Consider the following 26,370-nt stretch of genomic DNA (forward strand, 5'->3'; position numbering starts at 1 on the left):
ACTCTAGGCCTGGTTCAACGTGGCAGGCGACCACCGGGCTCTAATTCCATGTAGTTGACTATGGCGCGGGACTTCACTATCCAAAGCTCTGGCTGTTCCTCCATGGAGGCACTGACCAGCAGGAGCGTGATCGAGACTGGCAGCATTCGACCTACAAAATGACGCCAGACCTAATGTGTAGCTTAAGGCTAGAGTCAACTCAAGTCTAGGACAGCATGTGGCCGCTGTTAGGCGGCTCTAACGTCGATATACATGCTGCAGGGTCTTTGGGAAACACACTCACAGATTGGTTGCTCCAGCACTACATCGAGACTCAGGAACCGCGTAGTTCAAGGTTAGAGCCATCAAATAGTCGCGGTACGTCGCGCGGCAGCGGTATAGAAGAGGTGAATGTGAATTAGAGCGGGTGAGGGGTGAACGTAATGCACCTTTTGTGGTCAAGAGTACACTGTGATGCGATGGAAAGACAGCCATTTGGGGCTTCAAGTACGGATACCCAATCGCCGCATGCAGGCAAGCCTCTTTATCCCGCAGGAACAAAAGCAGACGCAGATGCAGAAGAAAAGAACAAGCACAATAGTGGACGGCCATTAATCTGGCCTGCACTGAAGGCCAGGGGTTCAAGGAAAGAAGGCGATTGCTTGTTGGGTGTGCTGGAGTCCCACATGTGGATGTGGGATGCCATATACAGCACGACGATCGAATACATGAAGAGACTTTTGGATCAAACAAGTATAAGATGGCTATAGCATCCACTCTGTCCGAGTCAGAGAACTCTTATACATCACTCCGTGCCTCTTGCACAAGCTTGGTTTCAGATTACAACGACAGCTCCAACTCTTAGAGCTTCTGACCGAGCATCACTCTTAAGATTATTCTTGGACTCAATTCTGTTTTGCAAACCCGGAGAAGCATTGCACAACACAGAAAAGCACGAAAAGGCAAACGGCCGGCCATTACACTAATCAACAAACACAATCCTGTTTTCATTGCTTTCTGTTTGCAATAACCAGATACCGGCTCCAACACTCCATAAAACAGAACCAAGATTACCGATTACATCAAACACCGACAATCAGAAAACTGTTTCGATACAGCTACCAGTCTACACTACAAAAGGACTGAATCTGATCTAGATCCAGTAGCAGCCTGTCCAGCAACAGTGATCGCTTCACAGGTAAGTCAAATGTCTGAGCCTTCTAAATGTTATCTACGGCGACCATCAACTGCACCTTGTATCTTGGTTATCTCTTCCACCATCATGGCCGAACACTGCTTTCAGAGGTCGGCTATATGGCAGGACAACCTGTTGACCTTGGTTCGAAGGTGGAGGCATTGGGTTGGGAAGCAATGAGTTTGACCAATGCGAAAAGGAGGCACATACGGGATATAGACAATGGAGGAATACCAGTGACTGACCTGCGGCGCTCTAGGTTTCCCCTCGACAAGAAACGTAGCCCTGACTTACTCACACTATTTCGATTCGATTATATTGATACGCTCGGCTCGGCTCTACTGAACTGTACTGCACTGTTCCTGGATCGCTTCGATACGACTCGATAGTTGGGCGAGTTGAGCTTCGGGATTCGGTTCGCATCGACTACAAGTTCGCCTCCTAGACTCCGCTCTCCGCCTTCGGTCGTTCCGCTACTTATCCTCTTCTGTCCAGCCAGTTAGAGACGCCCTGCTTCTTTCATCTTGAACAATCGCCCTGGGCCCTGTGCCAACACACAACTACACCTCAGCCATGTGCTACTTTGAGCAGACTCGCTGGACATGCGGCTTCTGGCGTTGGGGCCACTTCCGCCAGCAGTGCAACAAAGAGTACCGCATGGGCGAGACGTGCGGGCTAAAACTTGTTTACGAAACGAAGGACGAGCGCGAACCGTGTAAACTCTGCCACGATACTGAAAAGAAACAGCGCCGGTATGACAAGATGTATCGCGATGTCCAACGCTGGCAACGTGAGGGCAACCGTAATGCCACTATTGAACGAACGTGCGGCGAGATGCAGGAAGTGCTGGGACAGATTTACCGTATGCAAGAGGAGCATAATCAAAGGCTACGGACGCTTGGCCAGGTGAGTTTGGAGCATTGTTTACCTTGATTCTATGTCTGTTCCCTTCGAGTGAAGAAGACACACCCAGAAAAGACGACAAGAGGCAATGGGCGCAAAGAGAAGAAAGGAACACCCCCAGAAGAAAAGCAAAAAGAGGGACGGGAGAGCCAAAAGGGGTGTGAGGGTGTGTGCCTGGGCTGTAATGGTGGTGTTGCTTGCATATAGCGTGGGCTGTGGGTGTTGGGGTTGGGCAGGCATCCGTCAAATACAGAGATTGTGAGCGACTGACTAACCCTATTGTTGCAGTAAAATGACGATATCTCAAACCGATTCGCCAACAAAAGACATCCCAAACGAGCAGAGCGAACTGTGCTGCTTTACTCTGCTTTATCTTGCTGACGAGGCAGCGGACCTTGGTCAGTGAGCGGGCGGCAGGGCAGAGTTCTATTAGGACATCGATACATGTTATCGTATAATGATGATGATTATGACACCCTTGTTTTCTATTCGCGCGAGACGAGATGGACGAAAAAGGCTACCTACAGTTGATACCGAAAGATGGAGTTCGGCCAAGAGCAAAAGAGGGGCAGAAGAAGAAAGGACGGACAATGAACGACAAGACGGTCTCTCTCGTCAGCGGCGATTTTTGAGAATGAATTCTGCTCTTTTCAGCTTTACACTCTTCATGTGTTAGAAGAGATAGGTCTTTCTTCTTTATATCATCTTCCTTTCAACATTTCATGGTATTAGCCGAGTTTCGTGAGACCCACGAGACGAGAGAGAAGGGGGGGAGAAGTTAAAGAGGTCAAAAGACGAGAAGAAACCGCAGGCAAGCACTGGGGGCATGCACGAGCAGCTTGTGGGACGAAACTTGAACCCCCTGTGGCAGCCAAGTTATGTTTGTATTGCATTATTTCTTTACATCCACGGGTGCAAACCAGGTGGAATTATAGGTCAATCTAGCGCGTTCTATCTTTAAGTTATTCTTGTTTCCATCTATCTTGGATCAGTGCTGATCGTATATCAGCTATGCATCGTAGTCTATCTACCGCCCTCGACTGTACCAACAGGGCCAGTCAGTAGAAATTGCCGACGGAGGATGGTGGCAGTGCCTGCATTGTGTGCATGGATGAATAGGCGGAGCCGGGGTGTGTGGACCACAGGCACACAAGTAACGAGGATGAGTCTATGTTTGACACAGGTTATTTGGGGCATCTGTGAGCTATGTATAGTGAACCAAGAGCGCTGGTTCCATGGCGATTAAATCAGGGGAGGGTACAGGATAAGTATTTAATTATCCAAGTTATGTGGTAGGAGATGGCACGAGGAGACAAGAGATATCAGTTGAGGAAACACGACCGAACAATGCCGCCGATGTAGACGCAGTCGGCTGGAAAAGGTTCTCAGTCACACCAAATAGGACAATAGTAATAGAAAGCAGACCACCTTCAAGACATTGTGTATTCAGGTAATGTCGCACAACGAAAGACCAACCGGATCTATCGTGTTATTTTCTCCCGTTGACAGGCGCTCTTTTATTCGGCAGGTCATTAAGCAATGTGCAATGGACCGTCCCATTGAGGTATATGCCCTTGTCTTGCCGGGGCTTGGGGGACCTATGGGTTAGAGAGCCCCAAACCCTTCGTCATCGAATAGGAAGCAAGGTGTACGGAATTACCGGTGTGCTCATGCTCAAAGCAAGCGGCATCGGGATTTGGTGTCCCCAAATGTCTCAGATCATCTTTGTGGCTTACCGTTCTAAGCCGTTCACTATAGAATGACAGTCCGAGACATGTCTCTCAGGTATCGTATGTTTAGTGATGTATACAACGACGCGTGTACTATTAGCTGAATAGTCAAAGTTTACAGACCATCACACATCGGGTGGATTGCCCGATATGAGCTGGTGGAGGACTGTGTGTAGAAATCGAGGCGGGGGCCGAGCTGGGGTTGGAATTGTGGTCGGTGATCGCGGAGTTGAGTTGGGGCGATGATAGAATAAGATAAGTATGGTTGCGCATATCGACTTCGGTGTCGTATTTCGTCGTGTCGGGAGCCATGATTGTTAAATCGCGAGAGGATCTCGACTATGTGCCAACGAACCACGTGCTAGAACGGTCCCATAAACGGGTAGCAGTAGCATCGAGAGCCTGGGAGGCCTCAAAAGTAACGAGCGTAGAACGCTCATGCAGCTACCAGTCCTACTCAGTATTGTGTAGTGCAGTTCCAAGGAAGGAAGCGCAGCAGGTACAGAGTACAAAAGCAGAAATCTTTGAGTGTGAGCAAGGACAGCGGGTGGAGACGACTGATCATCAGGGCTCAGACTCAGGTAATTAATTAGCCAGGCGAGCTTAGCTGTGCCAGAATTGCAGGCATTCTGTTCTCGAAATGCGGTCTGTCGAATTGGCCAGGGTTGTTCCCCATAGAAGCATTCGAGAAGAGAGGCTGCAATGAAATAACAACAGCATGTGACGAAAGGCCAATGCGAGCTTTGCTTGTCCAACCTGCACAAATGCTGCGAACGATTTGGACGTGGACGCAGAGGATTTGAACCCATGAGCTCATTCTGTGTCGTATCTGACTGGTCGATTTATGTCTGTCCGCCTCTGACGACCTTTCCCTTGTACATAAGGCCCCGGTCGTCCCGGCCTGACCCGCGCCGCTCATAGTGTCCGTTAGGTTATTCACACACAGACACTCTCAGTTTGTGCAGAGTACCAGAGTACAAAACTGTACGTAGTCTTGGGCGCATCCCGACATGAGCAGTCCCTGCTTGACTTAAATTCGAGCCTTGTCTGAGACGGGACCGCCCGTCTACGGGGTTCAGGGGCCTAATGTCTCATGAGAGAGACGGTTATTTATGGATGGGCTGTTTGTTTCCCGACAACTTGGCTCTCATAACCCGAGAGTCTGGATAAGTTCCGCGCCTACTTCTGGAATGCAGCCATTCACCCACCGTGATGGCGTTCATGGAGCGGTTCAACGCACCCCCATCTACCCGTTAGTGACCCCCGTGGTGTCGTGTTGTGGTGGAGGGCTGCCGTAGAGCTTGCTCAAGCAATTCCCGAAGGCTTGGGACGTGGACGGGATCTTGCTCGGGCTGACGAAAGAGATCCATCAAAAGGTCTCCAGTGGATGGGGACCCATGCAAGTCGCCCATCAACGGTGCGAGCCGAAGCCGGAGAAAACCAATCTAAATCGAGGGCCGACGGCAAGCTAGAGAGCTAGAGGGACGGCCACCCATCCTCTTTGAATCTCTGACCTCTGTCCCCTGGTCTAGCGTCTGCTACCACCCCACTGCACTGGCTGCCAGGCCACCTCAAAGCCAATGCGAGCCAAAGTGAGGGGAGCGCACGTGTCTGCTGCTTAATGGGTATCGTTGAACAGAATTAAGTCACACTTGGATGATGAATTGCTGGGCTTTGACTCTGCAAGACCCTCTCTAGCTCAACGCTCGACCTCGCCATGTGTCGCAGACTGTGAGAGAAAGGCCGACGGTATGGATTGATGACGAGGGTCGAAACACTAAGCGGACTAGGGTTGCGTTCCCTGGCCCAGCTCAGCAAGACGAGGGGGAAATTTTCTGTAATTTTCGATTGGATGTGTCTGTTTGTACAAGTCCACTTCCTACCCACAACAATCAAAGAAGTTCCTGCAGAAAAAAATACTAATGAAAACATAAAAAAATTGTATGGTAAAGAAGAGATAAGAGAAATTGACGCCATATCAGGAATCGTGTCCTGGTCGGGTTTTTACGCAATGCAGCGACCATCTCTGCTGGTCAAAAGGCTCTGCTGTTTCTGTGAAACAGAAAACATCGAGAGGCTGCAATGACCTTATTAGTTGCGGTTAGTATAAAAAGAAAATGGGTTGGTCAGTCGTCCCATGTCCCTTGTGCTGTTCCGCTCATTCTATCGTTTCCACTTCACCCACATGCCCTTCCAGAGCTAAACCAAGATAGATGCCGGCCAAGTTGAACCAAGCCAAATGAAAAATAAAACTGGACTGGGCAAGCGGGACCTTCCGCATTCTGGAGTTGAGCTCTCTACACTCAAAGGTACGGTGTGCAGCGTCCTAGATCGTCCATCACGAAACATGCAGTCTTTCGCCGCAACTGCCGACTCTCCACACTGGCAGTGTCCAGCCTTCAGCTTGAAGCCCTTTTGACAACAGGACTTTGCTTTGTATGTATGTTGAAGAAATGCGGCCGTCACTGCATTGCCGCTGCAGCATCTGCAAAGGTCCCCACAAGGGGTCCGTCATCACTCTCGAGGGTCTTGATGCTGGCCGGTCCGTTCTTTTGCATCTCTATCGTCTCGTCTTCAGGCAGCCAGTCCACCTTGACGCCGCTCACAGGAGTGTTTTCACCTTGTTTACTGAGCTTTGCCACGAGATGCTGGTATCGAGCAAGGCGTGCGCCTTGGCCAGCATAAGCGAAGGGAGTTGTTGTTCCACGATTTCCATTCTCTTGCGGCGCGATGTCGAAGATATCTACCATGTTACTATCCGCCGATGTTAGCATCTTCCAAGCTCCAAAATCTGCCAAAGCAACGTACTCTGAGGTTTTAGCGATGACTCGCTGTAGAGCCTCATTCTCGCGCTGAGCTTCGAGGGTATCATTCTCTCCATTTATAGCTTGATCTCCAAAGCTACCGTATTGCATTCCATTGGCTTCGTCATAAAGGAGGCGGCTCTCTTCCTCCTGCGAAAACAAACGTTAGCGGATATCCTGGTTAATGGGGTTGTATTGCAAGCGCATAGTAATGGCTTGACACGCACCTCGTCATAAGTATTGGCATCGCCCTTTCCTAAACATGATGCGCAAGCTCCCATTATGGCGTAATCGAAAAACAGTTTCCCATAGCAGATCGTAGAGGGAAAGGTTGGTATCGAGCGAGTGTCGCAGTCGGTCGATAATTATCGCATGAACATGGCCTACAAGGCGAATAGATAGGGTACGTATTAAGGAGCGTGGAAGGTTGTAAGTTGGTCGTACAGCCTCGTGACTTCGTGATGCTTTCGTCGTGTGTCGCGCCTGCCTCACGACGTACGTTACTCGCATGGTGGGTCCTTCCTCAGGAACCCGAGGCCATGTCGGGTAAACACCGGCCCGTCCGCTACGTTACCATTCTGCTGGGACATTGTGACAACAACATGAAAGCATTCCTCATTTATTCCTCAGTCTGGCAAAGACTTGATCTTGTTCAGTTTTGTAAAGAAACATGGAAACTGCCTTTCATGCGCTTTGGAGTCTTTGACAAAAATCCACAACTGCAGTACAGACGTTTGCTATTGTGTATCCCTTGATGCTTACTCCCTTGACATTACAAACCCTGGATAAGGGAGCACCAACAATACCTTTGTCAAGGGCAAATGACTAGTGTCTATCAGTTAATTATTTCTTCCCTTCCCATTTTCATGATTCAATTATATTGTTCCTGGCCCGCTCTGTGAAGGGATCTCTATGACTCCTGTCCCTCTTCTATTGCCAATGTTTCCATCATGGACCTCCTTCATCCGAGGATCACCTTGTGCCATGGCTGTCGCCTTTGCACTTGGCAATAATTCTCCTTGATCATGTTCCCTTGTAGTGATATTATCATTGCCCTAGGTTCGTGCAGCTTAAGATGTATGAGAAGGAAAACAACTATAAAGATGGGCGTTGTGTCCAGACAGAATCCATTCTCATTATCTTCAACACTTCTCTCATCTCTCCATCATTGTGGTTGATTCATCAGTCTCTAATCCTTTTATTCTCCCTCAATTCCAATACCCAACCTCAAAATGGTTCGCTTTACCTCATTGGCAACTTTGGCTTTAGTGCCTCTTGCTCAAGCACGATTCGACTGGCTGTACGCACGAGACACAATTGCGCAATGCCCTCCGTGTACAATGGAAGGCGAGCAGCAAGAGTGTTCTCACACAGTAACCGTCACCAAACCAGCTGGGTCATACGAGACCGTCACTGTCTCAGACCCCAAGGGCTCTTATCACACTGTCACGGTTACAGAGCACGGCGAACCTGGGAAGACTGTCACTGTCACCCAGAACTACCAGAAGCCTGAGACCAAGGTCGTGTACATCAGCCAGGGTGAGACTCTTGATCCGCCCAAGCAGACTGTTACCATCACTGCACCTGGCAAGGTTGTCACCGTCACCGAAACAGAGACCAATCAACGCATCGTCACCAAACAAGTTAACGTGTATCCTGGCCCTGGAAACTCGAACGGCAACGGATACCAACCCGGACCCAAGACCGTGACAATCAGCAACGGATATCCCGCTCCCAGTGCTGGCTCCCCTGGTTACAATGGAGGTGATAGTGACAATGTCAAGTACCCCGATGCTGCTCACACAGTTACGGTTATCGATGATGGAAAGGTCAAGACTTTGACTTACACGGATGGAGGCTACAACACCGTTGTCAAGACTGTTACCCAGGATAATGGCAAGGAAAAGGTCGTCACCGTCACAGGTGGAGATAACTATGAGGTTGTCAAGACTATGACTCTTGGAGACGGAAAGAAGATCGTCAAGACAGTCACTGCCGAAAACACGAACAACTACGTCGTCACCAAGACCGTACATGAAGGCGACAAGGACTACACCGTCATTGTCAAGCCGGAGCCAACCGTCAGCACTATCGCCAAGGACAATGGCGAGTACGACACCACTATTGTTGAAGCTCCTCACACCTATACCTTGACAGCTCCTGTTCGCTATGGATCCGCCAGCCCAACAGACGAAGACTGCGAGACTTTCACCAGGACTGCAACTTACACGGGCCAGCCTGAAGTCGAAGTTATTGTCTACGATCCTGAGACTGGCGATTCCACCTGCACCAAGGAAGACGGCCAACCCTGCCGCCCCGGTTACGACAACGACAAGACCGGTTATGACAACAAGGGGCCTGACAACTCGGAATACCCAGGTTCTGGTGACGATGGCAAGGACTACCAGAACGATGATAGCAAGGGCCAATATCCTACCAAGGATCAGGATGGCAACAATGGCTACAACTCTAACGTCCCTGTCTACACCAAGGTCCTCACCTATGGTAATGGTGATACCTACACCGAGGTTTATGGTGCTGATCCCACTGGATGCGATTCCTTTGCTGTTTCTACCAGCATAGCGACCGTCTACAACACCGTGGTTGTGACCGTTGAGCCTTCGAGTACCGCAGTTGCCAAGAAGGCTCGCTCACCTCTGTCTGTTCGGTGGTGATGGGTGACGCTCAACCATACCGCATCTGTTTCCTAGTGTTTACAAAAATGAGGGGAGTTTTCATCGGATGATATCAATGGCATGCTAGTGGAGGATTTTAATCTGGGCCTGTAATCAGTATTCATGGTAGTAATTACGTTTTCTATAGTATTGAATTCTAAAACAATTATATCAATATCACTTTGGTGCTGTTGAAGTGATCTCACCATGGAAAGCTGTTCTGTGCTCGACCTTTCGCTACCCGTTCGTCACATAAAGTTTGTATCGTATTCAAATATCTTACCACCACTGTCTAATGTCGTTCTTTAGGCTTTGAACAATTTTTAAAATACTGATAAGCGGAACAACCCGAATAGTTACGTGTAAACTTGTCCCATTGTTAGGTGAGCTTGCGTCTGTATCATGGGTAACCAAATACCCTATATTAACGCTGAGTCTTCGAAGGCAGGAAAGGTTACTTTATCAACTGTTCTAAGACGATATGCAGAAAAAATAAGGAAGGCAATAAGAAGGAGACAATAGATTTAAATTGCTCATCCAACACCAGAGTAAAATAATTGTATCATTGAACAATGCAGTCATGACGGTAGTCTCTCGGAGAACCGTCTATAGACAGATTTTGAGTGGTATTAGCAGCGTACATGCACTGTACAGAATGATTAAAAATCCTTTATTATCTTTCTTACTATATCCTTTCTTCACTTCTTCTGACGCTTTTCAATTTTTTCTTGACTTGAATTGTTTGGAATGTTGGCTTGATGCACCAACTCAATTCGGCAACATCTTATACTAGAGATTCACCTAGTGGCATCGTAACCTAAAGCTTCGGAAACCAATCATCAATTGACTCTTTTGCGCACTTGAAACTAGAAGTAGCAGAGTCAGTCGCCATACAAAGGGCATCCGATGTCTCAAAACCTTTCATCCTATCTTAGTTGCCAGAGATTAAAGCCCAGACTCAACAAGCAAGGCACAACCATCTCGAATCAGACCAAGGGGGTGCAGTTATGGTTGAATACGCCAGTTACAAGTCTACTTGTACCGAAAATGGCTACGGAAGTGATAGCCGAATCTAGTATGCATAAGTTCCTGGATGATCAGCATTATCACATGCATTAGCCAGGAACCTCGAACCAACACAACATAACCATAGGTTTTTGAGATTAGCGACGTTTTTGTACCACTCAATGTTACGATTTCAACCTACGCGTGATACAATTGGCCGTTTCCGTCCCTTTGATTCGAAATGTTCTGAGGGATCGGGTAAGAATGTCTCGGATCTTTTTGGACCGAGACATCCAGCCACCATTGTTTCCCAAGACCACTTCAATCTTGAGTCTGAGTTCTCTTGACTCTCGTTGCGAGCAGAGAAACCATAAACGCTTTATCCTCAATTGCATTGGCATCTAGTAATCTTTGGTGGATCAAGGTACCATGACTCTAGGATTTCTACGACTGGTTATGTTTGCGAGGTGCACAACGTCTTGACACCTATCACAGCACTCTTCCCACGTTACCCTATCCGGACCAGACACTAGATCGGCGGCCATGCCGACGTCAAGTGTCAGGTCTTCTTGTATCTGTCTTATCGTTCCTGATCGCCGAGGCCCAAAACGGGATGAGGCGTATGACTTCACGACGGTTGCATGCACCAGGCGACAACTCCCCGTGATGGGTCGTGCCGGTGCTCCGTGTATCGTGGAACAAACAGTTTCAATAGGACAATAACATCGTCGGTCATCACCAAAGACGTCGCACATCGGCCCCGGCTCCCCCTCGAGTTAGGGACTCGACCATGATGGACCCCGATCTTTACTAGAATGGAAAGGCTTCTCTGTTCATCTCATACGCCAAGAAGCTTGACTGACGGGTCTAGTATTGCTTGGTAATTCTCGAACAGCCATCATGCGGAGGCCTATGACGCTGTTCGACTACTTAGATATAAGAGTCTTTCAGCCAAATGTTCGCTGGGGGTTGATGCGTTCCATTTGACAACCAGCAAACACAATGAAATCATCACAACCGTCAACTACAGCCCCAATCGGTCCAACCCGGGTTCTGAACTGTACACGAAGCTATGTCGGAATATGCGCCGTTATAGTAATGTTGATGATGGCTACCACAGTATGGAGACAGAGGGATATAGTCGCTGTTCAGATCCACGCTCTTGAACCGCTACCGCCGATACCGATGCCCAACCCTAAGAAATCCGCAAGTCGCAAAAAGCCCAAGACACTTCCACGGTTCTGGTCAGCAAATGGAGAGAACATGGATGATCTAGCATACTGGGAGAAGCCCGATGGTGTCGACAAGGTCATGGGTCTTGTCTTTTATGGGCGGCGGCAAACCGTCTCGATCTTGGATTGTTATCTCAAGGTATACTTCATGTGCATTAAATTATGAAAAAGAGCTAACACCCGCAGCGCAATCTCGTTAAGAATGGAGGTCTACTTGATGGAGTCATATTCGTGGAGCGAACCAAAGATCCCCAAGACCTTGCACTTTTGGAAAAGCTTATGAAGAGCGAAGATGCATATGAGAAGTGGGAGATCGAGATGTCTGATGAAGATAACTTCTCAAACGGTTTCGCCAACTCTTACGATCGCGTTGAAGACAATGTCATGTACGTCAAGATCGACGACGATATCGTAAGTTCGCTGGTTAAGTTGGGATTGCTATGTGTACTAACGCACGCAGGTCTTTATGGAAGACAGTGTCATCCCATCAATCGTGAAAAAGAAGATAGATCACCCAGAATACTATATCGTCTCGGCAAATGTCGTTAATCAACCGCTTCTTAGCTGGGTACACTGGAATCTTGGTGCCATAAGACCTTATCTTCCCGAAATTGACTCCTACAGTAAGACTTTACCAGTCGAATCTTCCGGTACGAAGAGAGGGGAATGGAGCCCTTTAAATCTTCCTCCATGGAATGGCCCTGAGGCATTCTCGCTCGAGGGCTGGGAACCTGAGGGTACCAAGCACCGCTGGCTGCCACTCGACAACAGTGGGAAGGATCACATTCTCGACTCAACGCCTATTGAGACGACCGAGTATAACCCTATGGGCCGCGGCTGGACTGAGTGGAAGATTGGCGCGCAGGAACACTTCAGCTTCTTTGAGAACCTCTGGAAGAAGAAGCTATCCGCTTACAAGTTCGGCACATGGGACTTTCAGTACGAGAGAATGGGCATACAGTTCGTTGCCTTGCTAGGCCGAGACATCAATCGTGCCAAACCGATCGAAGCAGACGACGAGGACTATTTCACATGTGCCGTACCGCGAGCGCTAGGAAGACGTAAGTGAACACAGCCCGATAGCCAACTACTTTACTGACAAATTCTATAGATGCCGTTGCTGATGGGAGAGGCGTCGCTGCTCATTATAGCTTCGGAAGTCAACGGGCAGGGATGGATCAAACCGATATTCTCGATCGGTATAGATCTTTTGCGCGCTCTCAAATATGCGCCGAGCCTATGTTGTGGACTCCGGAAGAAGGTTAGCCGTGGTTGTGATATGGGAGCTTCAAGAACTTTCACCTTTTTCCTTTGTAGAATTATGCATTTAGATCATGTCTTAGAATCCCCATAGACGGGAGTATCGGTTAGACATGGGGTTCAGGATATGAGAAGATACTACCGATAGTTTTAAACTGATAAAGATATTTATAAAGCTTAGAGAAGTAGAAATTCAATGACACTGGAGACCAAAAAAATAGATTGAGTCTTTCTTCGACTGAGGACAACTAGGAAATGTAGCTATTACAGACATAAATCTCTAGTGAAGTCGTCCAAGTATTTCAAGAAGGTTGGGTATGTATATGCATATGGTCACAGGCAATGATAAGACAACGATGAGGAAGAGAAAGTAATATAAAGCTTATAGAAAACCCGACGATGGTATATAGAAACATGCGTTTTGATTTTTCTGACCTTTCGGTTCGTCGAGGTGCCATCCAACGTTACTACATGAGAACACGCTTGCTAAAAATAATCCTGTCAAAGATCGCATAGGCTGCCTGATGTCAAATAGCCACATCGAGCATAGCCATAGTCGTAAAATTTACACGAAACTACTTCAAGCCTTGGAAGTAGGATACTCGGTGATTGACTCATGGCGGACAATAGCGGTCTCCTTCTCGACCTGGGCGAGATCGATGTGGGCAACAGCGTCATCACCGTCAAAGATACGGGCAATCTCCTCGAGAGTGGGACCCTTGGTCTCAACGTAGAAGTAATAGACGAAGACAAGTTCGCAGAAGTCCCAGAGGGTGTAGAAGAGCATGAAGTTCCAGTGGTTGGGCATGTTGTTCCACGCAACCTTGTTGGTCTGGTTACCAATGGCGAGGATGGCCTGGACAGTGATGTTCATGATCATCATACCCTTAGCACGGAGATGGAAGGGAAGGACCTCAAGGGCGTAAGCGACGAGCAGACCAGACCAACCGATGTCGTAGAAGACACCGAAGATCCAAACAGCAGCGATCTGAGCAAAGCCAGCGCCCTTGTTGGAGTATCCAACACCACCATCAGGCATATCCTTGGTGGGAGCAATGGTGTACTCTGAGTTCTCGTAGATACCACCGGTGATGGTCCAGAAGACGAAACCGAAGACCATACCAGTGATGGAGACAAGGAAGAGAGGACGACGTCCGACCTTATCAACGGTAAAGGCAGCACCAATGGAAATAGCCAGATCGAGAATGGTCTTTCCAGCAGAGAGCTAGTAAAGAAAGACTGGTCAGTAAAGCAGTGACTGAGTGATGAGACGAAAAAACTTACAGCAAGCTTCTGGTTTTGTTCCTTGATACCAGCACCTTCGTAAATGATGTCCATGTAGTTGGAGAAAATAGCGTTACCAGAGTACTGAGAGATGATACCAAGGGAGATGATGATGGCGAGACGCCACATGTTACCCCGAGTCTTGAAGAAGTCAATGTAGCGAGTAGACTTGGTAGCGCTGTCGGCTTGGATTGTCTCCTTGATCTCGCGGTATTGGAACTGAACTGTAGCGTTGTGCTCGTCACCGCCGGCATGGTGCTTGGCCAAAATACGGAGAGCCTCTTCAGGTCTGTCCTTGTTGATAAGGAAACGAGGCGACTCAGGAACCCACCAGATACCACAAAGCTGGATGATGGAAGGGACGGCTTGAATGAAGGTGATGGATCGCCATGACCAGTCACTCTTGATGCTCGCAGTGCCCCAACCGACAACGGAAACGACTACAGAGTGTCAGTGACCATCCTTTCTGTCAAGATAAGAGAGTGACTTACTCAGAGAACCCAAGTTCCAGAGACAGTTGTAGACGGCAGTAAGAGGACCACGGTGCTGAGGGTGGCAGATCTCAGTAAGAAGCATGGGGGAGGACATTTGGGCCAGAGAGTTGCCGAAACCAAGGATGAATCGACCGCCCATGTACACTAGAAAAACTGGTTAATACAGATACAAGAAAGATGGGTGTTCAAGACTTACTGCCGTAGCCATTGCAGAAAGCAGAGAGGAAAGAACCAATAATCATGATGACACAGCCAGTCATGATAGTGGGCTTTCGGCCCCAGTTATCAGCGAGGTAGGGGACGATGAAGAAAGAGATAATGGAACCAATGTTGTACATGTTGATGAGAATACCGAGCTTGCTGTCGTTCGTGTGCTCAGGGAAGTACTCCTTCCACCTGTCCATCTGCTGGGAGGTGTTGACCATCATACCATCATATCCGGTGGTGGCTGAGGCAATCAGCAGGAAAATGATGAGGAAGTAAAGTTTGCGAAGATGAGGTTCCTTGTACCAGATGACCTTTTCGAATCTGGGAGCATCAGCTTGGGCGACATCGAAGGCGACCCGGTCGCTATGGACAGGAGCCTTTGAGCCGATAGGCTGCAAGAACTTTGGCAGAGCCATTGCGAGTTGGATACAATCGATCAACGATGTAAATCAAGTTGACTATGTATTGGTCCAATGAATGGAGTAGTGATTCGTCTCGTGAAGAGAGTGAGGAAGAAAAGACCCAGGTTTCCCCGGGATTGCACTGCTTCTTATAAAGACAATGTCTGCAGTAAATAGAAGCAGCGACTACCCCGGTCGACCCCAGATTAACACAGACCTCCTCTTCATGGAGTATCAAACATCTGGATCCATGATCAATCACTCGTGCATGGGTCCAGAAAATGCACAGGTACAGCAAGGTGGATCCCTGAGCCGGACGTGGTGTGTGTAGGATCACCCGCAACGGCAAGACGGCTAAACAGCTTTAGTTGCCTCGTTTAAATCTTGAGTAGCATCTTGAATGCTACGTACCATGAACATGTACCTGGGGCTATCTTGCTTGGGCAGAGTCGGTAGATCACGCTGGGACAGTGCATGCTGGGACGGGGAAGTCAACCCAAGATGGAGCAATTGAGCGACCTGCAATGCACCATCAGCGGGTCGAGACAGGAGTGCGAGACCTTTACCCAATTATATTAGATTTCCCACTTCCCTAGTAGCATTGCTTATAAGTGCCAGCAATCTCGACCCCAAAATGGTTCAAGTTCATAGGACTGGGCCGCAGTGGCCAATCTCGTACTGTACGTGCCGCTTGTCTCGAACAATTGATCTCCAGCATAGCATAATGAGGTGGTCTGATTGAGGGTGAAGAGACTGCGAGGCTAAATGAGTCGTCTACGAATCTCAAACGTCTCGACAACTGTTAATCGAGAGAGTCGGGCTTTGACAAGCTGATAAGCAAAGACGATCGTAGGTGAGATCCGAGGAGGGTAGACCCATTTTATCGACTTAGACATAAGATTCTTAGCGCAGACTACCCACAATTTGATTACTTTATCTTGCTTATTCGAACGACATACCCATTCAAGTCTGTCGGCTCTATTGTATACTGTCATTGCACAAAACAGCGATGTTCGAAAGAAATGATGCAACTCATTGTTCCTCACCGTGCTGACCTGTACTGTACCAAGGTCAGCTGTGATACCCCTGATATCTCCCAACCTGGTCCGCAAAAGACAAAAGTCTAGATCCATCGATGTAGCCCTTGTCGCTTCTGCATAGTCTAGTGCAACCGGAAAAATGGGTTTGGCATTCATCCGCCAAGTAGAGTTGACACCAACCAACCCTTGTCCCTATAACCAAAACCGTAGAGGGTCTGGGGCCAGACCGGGGAAGGGACCTGGGGTAGGGATCTGGGGTAAACGAACACCGGAGCGAAAAAGCAGAGTGCCAGCAACCAAACCAGCCAAGGGCCGCCCTCGGTAGTGCATGTTTGTGTGTGACCACTTCTATCGACTCCGTCTATGGCGTGTTCATCGTTTTGGGAACTTGGGGTAGAGATTTGATCTAACCTCCCGGAAGGCAAAAGGACCAAGCCATGTGTCTCCTAACTTAAGTCGGTTTCATCCTTCGCCCACCGTGCTACGATCTCCCGGTAGGTTTCAGGGATTGCCCAATGAAATTACACCACAGCAGCCTCCAAGAAGGAAGAGGCGTACGGTAAAGGGTAGGATTGTGCGTACTGCGTAACACGAGGGGCTAAAAACGCCTCTTTTCGGATCTCAGGCCCGTTGGAGGAATCACGCGGCTGTTACTTGAAGTGATAGATTTCGCACGATAATTCGGGCTTCATATCAAACCATATACACGACTGTCGGTAGACGCCGGCTGGTCAATGCGGTCTAAGGAGCCCAGCGGCTTGGTAAATCTGGAGAAGATGCCCAGAATAATCGAGGGCATCAATCAGATCTCGGCTGTATTCTGTAACGGGGAAGCGAAAGCTCTTGGTACTTGGCAGACCCATAGGATCTTCAGTCGCCCAGCCATAAGAAGATTTTCGGTTATCGACAGGCAAAGCGGGCCAAGAGAAAACGGGGCTGGCTCCGTATTGATGAATCCGAATCAATAATAGATGAATTATTCCATAACCGGATAAAGCAGCGAGTCTGGTATGGAATCGTCCATCGGTTGGTACCTTTATTAGCGGAAAGAGAGTCATTAGATTGAACAACAATAGAACGCCCTTAGGGCTAATGGGAATGGAATACGGTTGCGCGGGATGGATGCCGAGAAATACCTGATAGGACGACAATAGTCGGCGATTATTTGCTGACAATAAGGCTCTGACCTGTTACCGCCTGGCGCCATCTGTACTGTAGCTGCAGTGCGTGTGTCTCATCTGACTAGACCGGTCTAGGTAGCGCGACCGTTGTAACGTCAATCTTAAAGTGTAAATGAAGGTGCACACCAACGTCGAGACGTGCATGCATGCATAATAACCGAAAGGATGGTTAGAAGCGACTGACTGATGCTGGAGATAGTCTTTGTAGGATCTCAGTTCATGACATCCCGAGAATAGCCTAAAGAGAAAGACGAAAAGGGCGAGCTGAAAGAGCAGGAGCTACCTAGAATAAGGTAAAATTTAGACTCAAGTCACATTTGAAGAAGGAGGGACTCCCATTCCCGTGACTCCTTCCCATCCAACAAGTTAGGAAACCCCCGCGTTCGTTGCCACGAGGTAAGAGACACCTGCGTTAGCCTCCACCGCCTGGCTCTTGCACCCTTCAAAAGCCAGCCCTGAGACCCGAGACACCATCTCTTGAATCCTTCAGTCGGTTCGTCGGTTGTGGCTGGCAATTTCACGCCTAACAACGATCAATCTATTTCCGTTGGCTAGGTAGTCCAGGCCTATCGCATCAATTTAGCCTGCTATTATCTATCAAATCACTTTTCGGATATTGGGATTCCGAGGTGCTGCGAATGCATTGTACTTCGTATTTTGTTTGATGGTTCGAATTTGATTTGCTTTTCTGCGCCTCATGGGTTGACTTGATGTTATGACCGAAATCTTGGCAAACTTCACACCTCAGCACAAATGTCACTTCAATACACGGCTTTTGATGACGGCAAATAGATCTTAAATACCCAGTCGAACTGGAATCGCCGGACTCTCTCTCAAGAGGCCTCCCCTAATGACATTGGTAAACTATGTTGGTTGACATCAACTTTTCATCGGACGTGCGGGTGAGCTTCTTCACCCGCTTCTCAACTCCAAACCATACATCGACTTGACGACCAATACTTTTCCTTTCCGTACCAGATAACAGAACAAAGAAAACAAGAGCAAGCAAAGTTCCAGACAATCCGTTCCCAATACAAGCATTTCCCAAATAAACAACAGGAGACAACTGGCAAATGCAGTAAGCTTGACAACGCCCCAGACAAATCATGGTAAACAACCAGTTGCGTGATGACACACCGTTTTAGATTTCTTCGGCCGGAAGAGCACCGCTCATAAGAGGTAGATCAACCATGTCATCGTCATCGTCGTTGTAGTTGTGATCCTCTTCCGAGATGGTGCTGCTTCCAGCTCCGCGCTCCAGCTCCTCAATGCTGTCCAAAGCCCTCACAAATTTCTCGCGCTCGCCCCTGAGCACCCCTCGTCTAGCGGCCGTGGTCGGATCCTCTTCCATAAGCCTCTCGTAGATACTCTGAGAGTCAGCTCCACCAAGACCTAGTTTTCTGTCGAGATGATAGGGGAGTTGTCGCTGGATCAGAGGTATCATGCCATTCGTGATGTGCAATGCTATGGCATCCGCGAACCTCAGCGCTGCAAGGCGGTAGTAGCCTCTAACGTATGCTACCACTTCAAGCTCCCGCTCGAAAGAGTCAGGCCCAAGCTTGGTCGTCTCATTTTCGCGCCGCTTCTCGTCAAGCACTCGCTTGTCCTCCGTGAGACTCTCCCAGGGAACAGGAGGTCGGCCATCTCCGTATCCTGCAGCCTGCATGCGCATTTGGTGGCGATATCTTGTCAGCAGAATTTGCTCGTCCTTCTGGTATCTGCGGAATGCTTCTTGATTGACAGTGAACAGACCATATGTTTCGAGTCGATATACACTTTCGAGGGCGCCGATAGTCTCCCGGCGACGTTCCTCAAGATAGTCTGCCAAAATCTTTTGGCACTCTTGATAGATCAGTCGTTTGTTGAGCCGAGCGAACGAGGAAGCAAGAGCTTTCTCAAGCATAGTATGCAGCAGACTCATAACCTTATCAAGGAATGCTTTCATTGGCCCCGACCAAGGTTCGATTGCCTCACGACACATGTCATCGTACACCTCCTCCGTGATGATATCTGGAACACCAGCTCTGGTTTTAGCCTTGATCTCATCTCGCACCTGGCGAAGTGTTCTAAACCCTCTTCCAACGTTACTGAAAGGAGTAAAGGGATGTGGAAACCCTTGCCGACGCGGGGCAGGAGATGCCGACCCTGCGGTAGCTCGACTTTCTTCGGGTTTCAGTTGTGGACGAGAGGGTGTCCCCGAAGGTGCCTGTTCCATGCGCATACGTTTTGACGGTGTGGTTGGCGGAGCCATTGTTCGTCGCTTGCTGGGTGTGTTCGGGTTCGTGACTGTGGCCACTGACCCAGCATCTGACTCGTCGTCAGAGATATCCACAACGGGGATGTCGCTGCTATCTCTGAGTGTGAACTTCGGTTTCATTTCCAGAAGACAATCACGAAAGTTCTCTGGCAGTGGAACGAATTCTTTCGAGAATTCTGAAGGCTTCAACTGTGATCGAGCCTGCTCGCCGAACTCCATCACGCTGGTTTGCACTTCAAGTTCGACATTAGAAGGCAACTCGGGCAACTTAGACAGTTGCTCGACAATGCTGTTCAGGTGGTGTCTAAGTGTTTGTTTGATCCGAGGTAGACTTGTTGCAGCATGTTAGCTTAATGTATATATCTTGAGCCGTTGGGCATACCTTTTTGCAAATTCTTGACCAAGCTTCTCTGACAGAAATGCTTTCAACTTCTCAACTCCACAGCGATCAGAGAAGCCGTGGAAAGTAGCGGGCCATCGCTCCATGTTGTGTTCAACGAAGACAAGCTCCTCCCACTTCTTGAGTTCGTCTAGATCTTTCCCTTGAGGACGAGAAGTTATAAAGTAGCCGAGGCCAGTGATGTGGGCTTGCCCCCTCATGATGGCGAGCCACTGTTCATGGTTGCCACCCTCTGGAATCAAGTCGGCCTTGGTCAATACACCGATTGTACGATTAAGAGCACCCAGTCTGCGAACCAAGCCAAAGGTCGATGAGTTCTCGGCGTCGCTGTTCATGGGCATAGAGCACATTATGATCGCTGAGGGATGCTGGATATATTCCCTGGACAGGTTTCTCACAACACTGACCAGATAGTCATCACTCGCATCGGCAGGGTTCTGGAATATTCCAGGCATATCGTAAAAAGAAAGGTCCGGGAGTTCAGGGCCCTTGATTTCGAGAGCAACAATATTCGGCGAGAATTTGGCCGCGACAGTTTCGGCTGCCTCATCAATGGGGACATTGACGGCGATGGAGCCGGAACCTGGGACGAATAGTTCGGGACTTTTGTCGTCATTGAGAATAGCGATCTGAGCCCACCGAAGAACCTCTTCGATTTCACTATGATCGATCATGGTCTTGAATTCATGGATCGCAGCCACTCGCTTGCGCCAAGGAAAGAAAGGGTCGCTGTTGGTGACGTCGCTCTCAGAGATCCGACCACCAGGCGGAGGCTGGTAGGAATATTCCTTGCGTAGCCATACTCGGCAAGATGGATCGTGGCTCCGAGAGACCCTGATGTGAAGGGGACAGCGTGTGCAGGTGCCTTCACTTCGCGGAAGTTCTAGGTTAGCGAGACCTGACATGAGACTGGATTTGCCAGCAGACTGATCACCGACGAGCACAAGTTCAGGGAGCGGAACATCATGAGACACTCCGAGCTGTTGAAGCTCGCCCAGTGTGTCGTTGCATGCTTTTAGTTTCTTTCCAATGTCCTGAAAAGAAGTTTGGAAGAAGCTCCCATCCACAGGGATGCTGGTTGGGCTGTCCGCCGCAGCGTTGGGGCGCATCCTGAGCTCTCTCAGTAGAGGTTCAGGTTCAGTGGTGCGTTCACTTGGAGCCGCTTCGAGAGTTTTGTCAGTGTGTGCGATTCATCAGTAGTGGTGAGATACTCACGGGCATCTGATCTGCCGTGCCTATAGAAGGCCTGGTCAGGAGGGATGTGGGTTGTGCTGCCTCCGTAGCTAGAAGCAGCTGAAGGTGTCGGAGGCGCGCCAAAGTTATGAGTGTCTGAATCTGGATACAAATTATTCGCAGAAGAATCAGGATCTGGTTTGATGGAGCGGTTGTGGCTCCGAGGTTCTCGACGTCTTGTAGGGTGACGCATTGTATGAGAAGAATGGTTGTGGTTGGTGTGAGAAGACATGAAATGCAGTTGTGCGCAGCTGCCGTGCAGCTGGTTTTATGGCGCAGTTTGAAGAAAAAAGTGAATTAAATGAATGAATGCCACTGTCGTAGTGCCGTCTGTTTGTCTGCCTTAAGATTGGTTAATGAAGCTGAAGTCGATTCTTTCCTAGGCAGCTAGGGAAGCAGGACATATGAGAACGAAGGTATTAGAACAAAGATGATAAAAGAAATAGTGAGTAATAGGTTATAAATGAGTGATAGATTTGAAGATTGGACAGATGAGAAGTGGTATCACAGCATCTGAAGTAAATACAACGATCGAGAGAAGATTGAATTGAGGATTCTCCATCTATTGCAATGCCGTCCAACGATTGGCGGTTGGCTGCCTGGGACGTGCTTGCTTCTTTCAACTGACGCTACCGTTGCTCTGGGGCAACACGCTGTTTCGATAACAGCTGATAGAGCGCGTGGGACTTAGCGGTTATTGTGGGTACGCAAATTTATCAACAAATTTTAAAATAATACAAGAGCATCTAGATATATCCCATAAGCGTTCAAGTTCATTTTAATCGTGCCCAATTATATAGAAAGCTGTTTTTATCGCAATCGCTCTCAATCATCCTAACAGCACTTAATGCTTGGTGGAGTTGGTCAGACAGCACCCCTGCTACTGCAGATAAAATAGGAGGTCGGGCTACACCCAGGAACACTTGCTACAATTCCCCTGAACCGCATGTCAGATATCTCCCCACAGTTGCTATCGATAGAGTTCTCGTCAGCCAATCATTTCATTACATTTACTGTTTTCAATCAATTAACTGACGTCGAGTGAAATCAAGTCTTAGTGATGTGCTCTGAAACAATGACTGCCTGACATTATGATCAATGAAGTGGGTCCCACCTGCCGCCAACGTCCCGTCCCTAAGGATTGCTACCTAGAAGGAGGAAGGTACAGAGTAACTTCTTTGCTTATTTCCGTTCCATGGACCGGAATGCGATTCCGATATAGAATTAACCTTCTCCAACGACACATCACAATATCATGGATGAAGCCGAACAACTTAACGTGCGATCAACTCGAGCTCGAGCTCGTAAGAGGGAAAAGATCTCCAATGCGTCAGTCAGTAATATTCGTGATATTGAGTCAAGTGAATTGACGCCTTCTCCAGCTGCATAAGCTGCCGGAACAGCAAGGCTCGATGCTCTGGTAGACACCCCTGTGAAAGATGTATCAGACGCAAAGAGACGTGTACCTTTGAGGAGAAAGAGAAAAAGGCTGCTGTTTCTGTTCAGTACGTGACTGATCAAGAGTAAATCCCAGCATAAGGCTTACTTACAACTTTAGGTATCTCGACCAATTGCACGCTCGTATCGAGTCACTTGAGGCTCAACTGCTATCTTCTAAAGGCGCTGACGCTGACACTGGTGCCAATATTGCTACATCCAGTCCAAGGGGCCAAACTCCACATCTTGCGTCCAGTGTTGCTTCTCAAAGTCCTTTGAATGACGATGGGGACGCATCGCTTGTAAACATCCTGGACAGTCGACCGGAGAGGCCAGAGTCGGAAACTCTCACAAATACCCTGGTGACTTCGGAACCCCAAATCAAAGTCCACCGATATGGCCATGCAGGTAAGTTTCGTCTTAGTTGAGTTAGGGAATTACAAGTGTACTCATCATGCCAGCCTACCTTGGGCATAGCTCAACACTCAGCTTCAGCCGTAATGTTCGCAATCTTCTACAGCAACTGTCTCCTAACACAGATCCGGGTAGCGTCTCTACAGAGAGGCAGGATATCTCGTACAAAAGAACCCTGCCGCCTATAGCTTTGGATTTGTCAACTATTCCACTACCTAAACTCTCATACGCCGAGTACTTGACCAATACCGTACTAGTGCACATGGGCTCTCTTTACTCTATATTCGACCCGGAAATATTTCTTCGAAGACTGAGAAGCTTTTATGATGAGCGCAATAGAGGCCTGGTGGATAAAGCGAGCCTCTGGCACATTCAAATGCTACTGGTGTTGGCATTTGGCAAGTCGATCCAGTCGAGAGAACATTCCGAGATGGGACCTTCTGGTATGTCCTACTTTACACGTGCTATCGAGGCCATGCCAGATATACGAAGACTCTATGAGGATCCTTTGCTATCTATCGAGATATTGTGTCTGGCGGCCTTATTCATGCACGCTGCCGATCTTTTACAAGAAGCCTATGTAACAGTCAGTTTATCTGCCCTCGAACTTTTTCTTCAGCCTAACATTGCATTTAGATAGGGCAAGCGTTACGGATATCTGTTACCAAAGTCTTAAACAAACAGTTCCCAGAAGCAATGAGATCAACAAACTTCGAGTACCAAAGACGTCTTTGGTGGACGGTGTACTGCATCGACAGGAAATGCGCCGCTATGCTGGGTAGTCCATCAGTTATGAGGGAAGATGACATCTCCATCCCCTTCCCAGAGCTAAATTCTGGGGACGAATCGCAGAATGCGTTCGCAATCCATGCCATTTTGTCTTCACATTTGGGTAAGATCCTCGACGGTACGTCTTAGCCTTGCTTGTACCCCGGAGCATCTCATCTCATATTTTGACAGTCATCTATGGTGTACACGAGCAGCAGAAGAATTTTCTCGTTGAGGTCAAGTCCATCCTCTCACGCCTTGCTGAGACTTATGTTGTCCTGCGTGAGCATCTCCCCCTTGATGTACAGCAGCCGGGTCAACCGCTCTCTCGCGAGTCCGCCACTTTGCATCTTCTTATGCATCAGGTATGTAGAGTATCCTCACCGTAGACCATGGCTGATTTTTTGTCTCTAGTGTGTCGTGTTGACCGTTCGGCCGGTTCTGTTCTCGCTTCTGAAGCCTTTGTTAGCTCCAGATGGCTCAAAGACCAACACTCGCCTGTCATCATCTCCGTTCGAATCAATGCTGAAGATGTGTATTGAGTCTGCGGTGCAGATACTCAAAATTATGGCAATTCTGAAGCAGCAGATGATGTGTGGTAGGTTTTCTCGATCATTAATTGATGGCCATGTCCTAACTCCAGACCAGACATATTTCTGCCATATGACATTGATGCTTTGTTCTCAGCTGCTTTTGCATTAATTCTGATTGACATTCTTCGGCCCGCGAATGAGTTACTCTGGGACTTGCCGGAAGTAATGAATTTGCTCGGCGAATTTGTCTCTCGTCGCGTGGCCCCAGCACAAGCTTATCGCTCTGATCTTGTCCAAATTTTGGAACTTCACACGAAGATCAGAGGTAATAACAATAGCCAAAGTCTCGATACTAGAAGCGTCTTCAACATCAACCTTGTTCCAGGTTTGGCCGAGTACGCAATCACCCACCCAGGCCAAACAGGTATATCACCAGATCCATTATGGTCAAACATTCGTGACGGAAACGAAGCCTTTGATCCTGCTCATCCTGGCGCGATTCTGTCAGTGATTGATGATCTAGACGTTGAAGGAGTCAACATGTTGGATACTGTCATGCTTGACAACGGGTGGATGTGGGATTTAGACGATATGCCAATGACCTTATAGACCATATAGCCACGTTCAAGGCGATCGACTTTAACTGAGCAATAAAGTTTTGTGGTTGGGTGTGTTGTGTCGGGTGTGGCCTCTTGTTGACGTTCAAGGTTGCAGCACTATTACTTCCTGATCACCCTTTATGATTTCAGAATGTAGCTCAAATAAGCACATACGACCATACCTACCAGAAAATACGGGATCCCGTCCGCTCTCCCATAGTCAAGCTGGTAAGGGGCGGATTAGTAGTTGGGTCGGTGACGACCAGCGAATCCCCGCTGTTGTATGTTTTTGCCATTTTGGGCTACCGCTAGCTTTTTGGCCCCAGGGCCGACTTACACCGGAACATTGTTCCGGTGCTAGATACGTATACGAACGGAACAGTATCCCGGCCTTATAGGTATAATATGGTATTCCAGTACCAGCAACCGCATTCTGAGTATTAATAGCACTCAATAATTCATATAATTAAATCAAGATGTATTCGACAACTCATCGTGTGGTTCGAGTGGTTTCTGCTCTTCGACCAACAACTCGTCTCCCCCAATATATAGCCGGCCTAAATACTTCAAACCACATATATGTTCGAACATTCTCAACTTCGCCTTTATCACTTTCTAACATGGAGCCCGTATTCTCTTCCAAGGCTGTTGCACGTATGTACGTATCTCCTACCCAACGTCAGGTTGACTGACAAGCCATAAGCCATTGGTCCATACACCCAAGCCATTAAGGCAAACGGCATGGTGTTCCTTTCTGGTCAAATCCCCGCCGATCCGCAAGCAAAGCTCACTGGAGGAACTATTGCAGAGCAGACACACAGGATGTGCCAGAATGCCAGAGCTGTTCTAGAAGCAGCAGGTTCCAGTCTCGATAAAGCTGTTAAGGTCACAGTAAGTCGAGCATAGATGTGACTTTGTCCTTGCTAATCGTCTGGAAGGTCTATTTTAGGAACTTGGATGATATGAAAGAGATGAATGAGGTATACGCTGAGTATTTTCCTCAGAAGCCGGCTCGAAGTGCTTGTGAGTCTTCGAAATTGCCAGCTGGCGCAAGTATGGAAATGGATATTATTGCACTGCAGTAAAATACGACAGTCAGAACACAGAGAACCTGTTTCAACAAAGAAGTTCCTCATAATTCAGTAGCTTAACAATATTGCAGATATTAGACCAAGTCGAAACCTGTCGTGAGTGTCATATTGAATTGATGAGAGCTAAGAGTACAGGCTGCGAGGCACCTGCCCAACTCAATGGACAGAACTATTACAAATATTGATATTCACTCATTGCCTTCTAGGAAGGAACAACAGGTACAATAAAGAAGGTGCGAGGTTGCAAT

At 48.3% G+C, this 26,370-nt stretch overlaps 9 protein-coding genes across 9 annotated transcripts; 5 read left to right on the top strand and 4 right to left on the bottom strand.

Moving 5' to 3' along the window:
* Nucleotides 1–3: 3 nt before the first annotated feature.
* Nucleotides 4–591, bottom strand: B0J16DRAFT_318852 (uncharacterized protein; the record flags this gene model as incomplete). The annotated part of the gene is made up of 2 exons (XM_046125480.1): nucleotides 4–151; nucleotides 284–591. The coding sequence occupies 2 exons, from the start codon at nucleotides 589–591 to the stop codon at nucleotides 4–6; spliced, it is 456 nt and encodes a 151-aa protein (XP_045985130.1).
* Nucleotides 592–1,747: 1,156 nt separating this feature from the next.
* B0J16DRAFT_383087 (uncharacterized protein) lies at nucleotides 1,748–2,107 on the top strand (the record flags this gene model as incomplete). The annotated part of the gene is made up of 1 exon (XM_046131302.1): nucleotides 1,748–2,107. One exon carries the CDS (start codon nucleotides 1,748–1,750, stop codon nucleotides 2,105–2,107), a length of 360 nt encoding a protein of 119 aa, XP_045985131.1.
* A 3,974-nt stretch (nucleotides 2,108–6,081) lies between these two features.
* B0J16DRAFT_110826 (late endosomal/lysosomal adaptor and MAPK and MTOR activator-domain-containing protein) lies at nucleotides 6,082–7,093 on the bottom strand. The gene is made up of 3 exons (XM_046121435.1): nucleotides 6,839–7,093; nucleotides 6,616–6,761; nucleotides 6,082–6,561 (listed from the first exon to the last, which is right to left on the bottom strand). Exons 1-3 carry the CDS (start codon nucleotides 6,890–6,892, stop codon nucleotides 6,270–6,272), a joined length of 492 nt encoding a protein of 163 aa, XP_045985132.1. The 5' UTR covers nucleotides 6,893–7,093; the 3' UTR covers nucleotides 6,082–6,269.
* Nucleotides 7,094–7,605: 512 nt separating this feature from the next.
* Nucleotides 7,606–9,302, top strand: B0J16DRAFT_110838 (uncharacterized protein). The gene has a single exon (XM_046121436.1). It carries the CDS (start codon nucleotides 7,844–7,846, stop codon nucleotides 9,284–9,286), a length of 1,443 nt encoding a protein of 480 aa, XP_045985133.1. The 5' UTR covers nucleotides 7,606–7,843; the 3' UTR covers nucleotides 9,287–9,302.
* Nucleotides 9,303–11,293: 1,991 nt separating this feature from the next.
* On the top strand, nucleotides 11,294–12,925 carry B0J16DRAFT_371089 (uncharacterized protein; the record flags this gene model as incomplete). The annotated part of the gene is made up of 5 exons (XM_046130388.1): nucleotides 11,294–11,662; nucleotides 11,710–11,934; nucleotides 11,984–12,584; nucleotides 12,635–12,784; nucleotides 12,867–12,925. The coding sequence occupies 5 exons, from the start codon at nucleotides 11,294–11,296 to the stop codon at nucleotides 12,875–12,877; spliced, it is 1,356 nt and encodes a 451-aa protein (XP_045985134.1). The 3' UTR covers nucleotides 12,878–12,925.
* Nucleotides 12,926–13,363: 438 nt separating this feature from the next.
* Nucleotides 13,364–15,184, bottom strand: B0J16DRAFT_302895 (general substrate transporter; the record flags this gene model as incomplete). Its single annotated transcript, XM_046124654.1, has 4 exons — nucleotides 13,364–14,008; nucleotides 14,068–14,507; nucleotides 14,559–14,705; nucleotides 14,758–15,184. The coding sequence occupies 4 exons, from the start codon at nucleotides 15,182–15,184 to the stop codon at nucleotides 13,364–13,366; spliced, it is 1,659 nt and encodes a 552-aa protein (XP_045985135.1).
* Nucleotides 15,185–18,170: 2,986 nt separating this feature from the next.
* On the bottom strand, nucleotides 18,171–21,804 carry B0J16DRAFT_302899 (P-loop containing nucleoside triphosphate hydrolase protein). Its single transcript, XM_046124655.1, has 3 exons — nucleotides 21,263–21,804; nucleotides 20,030–21,209; nucleotides 18,171–19,978 (listed from the first exon to the last, which is right to left on the bottom strand). Exons 1-3 carry the CDS (start codon nucleotides 21,510–21,512, stop codon nucleotides 18,532–18,534), a joined length of 2,877 nt encoding a protein of 958 aa, XP_045985136.1. The 5' UTR covers nucleotides 21,513–21,804; the 3' UTR covers nucleotides 18,171–18,531.
* Nucleotides 21,805–22,518: 714 nt separating this feature from the next.
* Nucleotides 22,519–25,267, top strand: B0J16DRAFT_339117 (uncharacterized protein). The gene is made up of 8 exons (XM_046127507.1): nucleotides 22,519–22,609; nucleotides 22,663–22,785; nucleotides 22,839–23,125; nucleotides 23,179–23,717; nucleotides 23,768–24,038; nucleotides 24,092–24,264; nucleotides 24,314–24,497; nucleotides 24,548–25,267. The coding sequence occupies exons 1-8, from the start codon at nucleotides 22,536–22,538 to the stop codon at nucleotides 25,039–25,041; spliced, it is 2,145 nt and encodes a 714-aa protein (XP_045985137.1). The 5' UTR covers nucleotides 22,519–22,535; the 3' UTR covers nucleotides 25,042–25,267.
* Nucleotides 25,268–25,651: 384 nt separating this feature from the next.
* B0J16DRAFT_383094 (Endoribonuclease L-PSP/chorismate mutase-like protein) lies at nucleotides 25,652–26,116 on the top strand (the record flags this gene model as incomplete). Its single annotated transcript, XM_046131303.1, has 3 exons — nucleotides 25,652–25,685; nucleotides 25,735–25,922; nucleotides 25,970–26,116. The coding sequence occupies 3 exons, from the start codon at nucleotides 25,652–25,654 to the stop codon at nucleotides 26,114–26,116; spliced, it is 369 nt and encodes a 122-aa protein (XP_045985138.1).
* Nucleotides 26,117–26,370: the final 254 nt, after the last annotated feature.

The sequence above is a fragment of the Fusarium flagelliforme genome, assembly GCF_020744385.1.
Source record: "Fusarium flagelliforme strain FIESC 12 MPI-CAGE-AA-0113 chromosome Unknown B0J16scaffold_3, whole genome shotgun sequence".
NCBI lineage: Eukaryota > Fungi > Ascomycota > Sordariomycetes > Hypocreales > Nectriaceae > Fusarium > Fusarium flagelliforme.